This window comes from Macrobrachium rosenbergii, chromosome 35 (assembly GCF_040412425.1).
Source record: "Macrobrachium rosenbergii isolate ZJJX-2024 chromosome 35, ASM4041242v1, whole genome shotgun sequence".
In the NCBI taxonomy this organism is placed as follows: domain Eukaryota; kingdom Metazoa; phylum Arthropoda; class Malacostraca; order Decapoda; family Palaemonidae; genus Macrobrachium; species Macrobrachium rosenbergii.
In genome coordinates this window covers 5,284,105-5,290,104 of record NC_089775.1, presented here as the reverse complement: position 1 = coordinate 5,290,104, position 6,000 = coordinate 5,284,105, and the positions used below count along the sequence as shown (strand labels likewise).

The window sequence follows — 6,000 nt, the reverse complement described above, 5'->3', positions numbered from 1 at the left end:
GACTCGTTCGGTGGCGACCGCGTTCGAAAACAGTTTTCTGCGAGCGAGTTTTTTTTGTCTTGTGCTGTGCTCTGGTCGGGTGTTACTACGCGTAGCAACCTCTTTAAAATAAAGTATTCCGTAGAATTGTAAGTGCAGAGCTTCTATATATATATATGTATATAAATAAACCAGTTCGCACAGAACGGTTCTCTGACCTGACGAACGCTCGGTTTGGATCGCCATAATGAACGCAGCTCCTCTACGAATCGTCTGAACGCAACCAAAACAAAGCTTCTTCTTCTCGAGCCACACGGCAAGACTTTGGCGATCGGTTTCGGCATATTTTTCTTGTTTTTAGGCAAATAAAGACTCGCACACAGGCGCTTGTCAGTGTCCGTTCACATTCCTGCTTGCACAAGCAACCGAGGTTTGCCACAAGGAAGAAAAAAGGAAGAAAAATGAAGAAAACTGCTGGTCTTGTGAGTTCCCTTCTCCCAGCACCAGCAGGTTAGGGAAGGTGTAGGCTATATATGGCCCCACGAATCCGTGAGACTGAATTGCTTTTTCAACTTCAACTGATCGGAATTTTGAGTGATCTTCCTCATCACGCAACCTAGATGTTGTAATTCTATTCGTACACTTAACTGAAGAATGGATTAATGGATGTACGTTTCGTGAAATTGCTCAAGAATGAACGGGCCAGTGTAAATAAAATTTTCCCCCTTCTCTTAAGTCCAACTGACCAGCAGTAGTCGCTAAGCGAAGGCGGGTGTGGTCAGCTGTCATTTCAGTTTAAAAAAACACTCAAATCTTCGTAATTACCTTTTGTAATTACGTGGCTGATCCACGAATATTCCTCTTGGAAAGAAAGTAACGAGTGTAATATTGCTCCATCTGTTATGTCAATCTTACTCCTAGGCCCTAATTCCAATAAATAAAAACATTTGAGGAAAATATTTTCCGGAGGTTCCACAATGTTTCTCAAAAAAAGAGAATATTTGTCACAAAAAAAAAAAAAAAAATCTCACAAAATGTTTGGCAAGGAATTCGAATCAAAATGTCCTTTCTTCCAGGTGACTGAAATGTTACAAATATTAATAAAAAAACAATATCGTTAGGTTAGATTCCCTTACAAATAGTTGATGGCGTGTTGGCAATCATATTTCTTTATTACACCAAATCTTAATAATAATAATAATAATAATCTGTCGACGTTAGTTTTCAAAGTCTTAATAAAATATTGATGTCTGTTGGGTTTTACCTTGGGGTGGCCATTCTAAAGGCATCTATGAAAAGTCAAAAAATACGTTGGCACTAAGGAGGACCGCGCGTCAGTTACCTCTCCCGCAGGACTCCCGTAGGAGACCTCCCACCACGGGCTTCCTGCAGGATATTCTTCAGGCGTCTAAGGGCGGCGGCCTTCTGCTTCGTAGAAGACGTGTCCCTACGGGTCGAGGAGAATCTACTTGGTCTTTCCATAATGTTCCAAATATATTTCAGGTTGATTATGCACATATGTACACTATGTTCTCTTAAAAACAGACACAATTATTCTCTTTCTCTCTCTCTCTCTCTTCTTTCTTTCTCTCTCTCTCACGCTCTCTTTCTCTCTCTCTCTCTCTCTTATCAATGAGTAGGTCTCTCTACAAGCAGTGTTCCTCCGATTCCAGAGTTGATCCAGACACTGCCAGGAATCGGGAATCGCGCGGCTGGAATGCTTGGGATTCCAGAGTAGTAAAATAGAAAAAAATGGAAAACAAGACAGTCTGGTACACTTGTTCGATTCCTTGTGCATTCACAAAACCAACGGAAATAAGTTACTTAATAGGTTACTTTTACAAAACATGAGCAAAGTTTGTGTGCGTTAGGTATTTTCGGAGCTTCACGGAGTGAGCTCAGATTTCACCTCAGTTTTTGTTTGTTTGAGACGAGTTTCAAAGCTCTAAAAACGAAGGAATCAAACTTTTCTACTTCTTCTTCTTCTTCTGAGTCACTGGTTCGGTGACGTAGCGCAGACACTTCACTCACTAACAACCGCGAATGTATATATATAAGTCGAGTTCATTACAAATCCGGTTTTGATGCAAAATAAACTTCCGGGTTGATTTGGTACAGAATCATCATCAGTCTCTCCGTCATCGTCAGCTGATGACGTCTGTCTATGTCTGTGTCTGTGAGTGACAGCGTTCGACAGACGCCTCCTCGTTCCCTGAGGCTCCTCCCTCAAGGAGAGAGAGAGAGAGACTGCTGCGACAAAGACAGGCGAGTCCCCCTCCTCTCTTCTTCTTCTTCTTGTTTTGCTTTGAGAAAATTCAACAATAAAAAATCTGAAAAGTTCCATTACATAACTGTATTATCTTTGGCACAATGTGTAGCACCGAATTGTCGTCATCATCATCATCATGAAGATTGGATCGTCTTTGTTTTTTTGGCGGAGATTGTTGACAGAAAGACCCCAGAGGTCGTCCTGCAGTCGACAGAAAGACCCCGGAGGTCGTCCTGCAGTCGACAGAAAGACCCCGGAGGTCGTCCTGCAGTCGACAGAAAGACCCCGGAGGTCGTCCTGCAGTCGACAGAAAGACCCCGGAGGTCGTCCTGCAGTTGGTGAGACTTAGTCGAAGAAATAAGTGCAGTTGGTTTTGCCTCGAAGGTATTCCGGGTGAATCTCTTCCTCCACGGGCTCAACTCCCTTGGCCAGCAAGTCGTCTCGTACCTGCGGAAAAAGGAGAGGAGGTGATTCGGGGGAAACTTGATGTCATTTCGTACCTACAACAAAAGGGGAGCATGAGGTTTGAGTGAAACTTGAGATCATTTCGTACCTTCAAAAAGGGGAACCAACCCTTCCAAGACAAAGAACGTGGGATTTGACTGAAACTTGACATCATTTAGTACCCACAAAAAGGGGAACCAACCCTTCCAAGACAGAGAACGTGGGATTTGAGTGAAACTTGACAAGGGGAAGCTTTCCAAGACAGGGGAACAGGTGGTTCTATGGGAATATGACATCATTTCATACATCTGTACAAATTGGAACTTTCTAAAAAAAAAAAAAAAAACGGACGACAGGTAACTAGGTGGAAACTTGAAGAAGTCATTTCATACCTACAACAAGAGAAGACGTGGGATTTGATTGAAAATTAAGATGATTTCGAGCCTAGGAAGAGAGGAACCCTCCAAATCAAGAGTAACTAGTGATTCTATGAAAATAGGACATCATTTCATATACCTGCAAAAAGGGAACCTACAAAAATGGTGGACATTCTTCAGAAAACATGAACGATCTCACAGGCTTCTCTCTAAGTTCCCGGCACTGATAGGCAAATGATATACGCCCTTTACACTTCAGAAGACATGAACGGTCACGGAAAGGCTTCCCTGTAATTTCCCGGCCCTGAGAAGCTAACAATACTTACCCTTCGGACTTAAGAAAACATAAACAATCTCCAAGCCTTCTCTGTAAGTGTCCGGTCCTAATAGGCTAAAGACACATACCCTTTGAACTTCAGGGAACACTGTAAATATAAGCTTTTCTGTAAGTTCCCGGCCCTTTGAGGCTAATGACACATGCCCTTTGGACATCTGGAAACACTGAAAAAAGGCTTCTCTGCAAGTTCCCGGCCCCTAGAAGCTAATGTCACATGCCCTTTGCATTTGAGGAAACAAAAAATAAAAAAAACTGGAAGCTCCCGTCCCTGAGATGCCAATGAAACACACACCCTTTACGCTTCAGAAAACACCGAAAAAAGTTTTTTTTTTGTAAGCTCCCGTCCCTGAGAGGGCCAATAACATGCCATTACACTTGAGGAAACTAAAAAAAAAGTTTTTCTGTAAGTTCCCTGCCTTTATAGGCTAATGCCACATGCCCTTTGCACTTGAGGAAACACTAAAAAGGAAAGCGTTTCTGTAAGCTCCCGTCCCAGAGAGGGCCAATAACACACCTTTACACTTGAGGAAATTGAAAAAAAAGCTTTTTTTTGTAGGCTCCCGACCCCTAGAAGCTAATGACAACACACCTTTAGACTTAAGGAAACTAAAAAAAAAAAGAATTTTTAAGCTCCCTTCCCTGAGAGGCCAGTGACACAGACCCTTTACACTTCAGAAAACACTCACAGAAAAAAACCTGTAAACTGAAAAAAGGCTTTTCTGTAAACTCCCGTCTCTGAGAGGGCCAAAGCCACACGCCCTCTCTCTACATTTCAGAAAAAAAAAGGAAAAACCGAGGCGTAACTTACCCTCTCGACTTCCGAGAACACTCTGATGATATTCCCGCCCACCAATTTCCTAATATCTTCGACGGTCCAGCCGGGGTCTCTTAGCAACTCTGCTAAAAGCACCGGGTATTTGCTTACGTCCTCGAGACCATCAGGCGTCCTACACGGGGAAAAAAGAAGAAAGAAGAAGCAGGCGAAGTAGAAAAACAGGCGACGCGAGCAAAGAAGATTAGGGAAAGAGGATTTCTGGGGGCCAAAGTATTCTGAAATCTTGGAGGAATACAGGCGTCTTCCTCGATAGTCGCCTTGGGCTAGGAGATAGGATTTATTTTTTGGTAGAATACATAAAAATCTACGAAGAATATCGGAGGTTTGGGATTGTTATTATATCTGTTATGACTTGCAGTGAAAGGTTTTATATTGATTATTTTAGGGGAGTGGTTTCCCAGACTCTCAAATGATGAAATTATTGATATTCAGGTTAATGTAAGAACACTGAATATTCAGAGTAAAACAATATACTGTATACCAACATGGCATTAAGAGAAAACTGTGTGTTTAAGTAGATAAACATCAAAACACCTTATTAATATTTTTAAGTTCGTCCTGTATGCAAACGTTTGCTTACATAAATTAAAAAAAAAAGATGTATGTCCATATTTTAACTGCCATATTTATTGAAAAATACATTTCAATACCCCGTTTTTACTCAAGACAATTATCCTGATTTCATCACTAATTATAATTTATTTTTTGCATGTAAGTAATATCTGTATTGTCCCTGTAAATAATATCTTTATGTCCCTGTAAATAATACCTTTTTAATATATTTATCCAAGATGATTTTGAACAAATGCTCAGACAGTTTTCCCATATGTTGGTTATGGAAAATATATTGCCTAAGAAATAAAATTTAAGTTTTCATCGAATGCAGGGTTTATTTATATATTTATCTTTTTGTTTATGACGTTTTGAAGGTAGAAATGATTTACATAAATCGTCAGTATTTTAGTTAATTCCTGGAATTGACATTTTTGCATGATTTTTGTTTTTTATCTAATATTTGGAAAACATTATCAATACATACTCTATATTTAACATCTAATCATTTATATTCTATAATTTTTTTTTTATATTTCATGTTTTATTTTCTGAAAGTCATATAGCAATAACAAGTAAAACATTCGTTTGTTAGATCTTTAAAAAATACTTAGGTTTTTCAGTGTTATTAATTGATCTAAAAATGTATTTTATTCACTTTGAAAATTAAAACGAACAGCGTTTTGGCCCAGAAACGTCAGGTAACAATATACAGCTTTAGAAACTCTGGTATGACTATTTAGAAATATGTAGTTATGCTTATAGGTGTGAATAGAACTTCCTTTCTGTTCTTTAATTCATTTTAGAATTTTCTGTCAATTTAATTATTAGGACAATTCAGTTGTGGATTGAAATAATTGATCGTAAGTATGAAACTATTAGCATTCAACTTATAGAGTAAATACGATGTTTACCTATCATTGTTTGTTATCAGTGTTTGTGCATAGGAAGCAATACAATCTATATACTTTTTGTGCTTGAGTATCTCTATTTATGGAGAGCCAATGAGTGCTTTCTCGTGCATGAAAACTCTTTTTAATCCATCTGAGAATTGTGCATCAGTTATTAAAATTCAAAACGAGGTACCACTAAGAAGCAAAGTGGATGTTGGTGCAATTTTCATAACAGTGACAGACTGACTAATGCTGTATATATTATATAGATTGTAGTAAATCTTAGATTTCCTTTCTCATACAACCTATAAAAT

The 6,000-nt window shown here is 39.1% G+C and overlaps 1 protein-coding gene across 1 annotated transcript in view; it reads right to left on the bottom strand.

The window, feature by feature from the left end:
- Nucleotides 1-1,559: 1,559 nt before the first annotated feature.
- Nucleotides 1,560-6,000, bottom strand: part of LOC136856423 (dipeptidase 1-like) — a 295,422-nt gene continuing 290,981 nt past the window's right edge. The window contains exons 11-12 of the mRNA XM_067134286.1: nt 4,215-4,353; nt 1,560-2,695 (exon numbers count right to left, since the gene is read on the bottom strand). Coding sequence (XP_066990387.1) covers nt 2,594-2,695; nt 4,215-4,353 — 241 coding nt within the window. The 3' untranslated portion in view covers nt 1,560-2,593. The remainder of the gene's footprint in view (nt 2,696-4,214; nt 4,354-6,000) is intronic.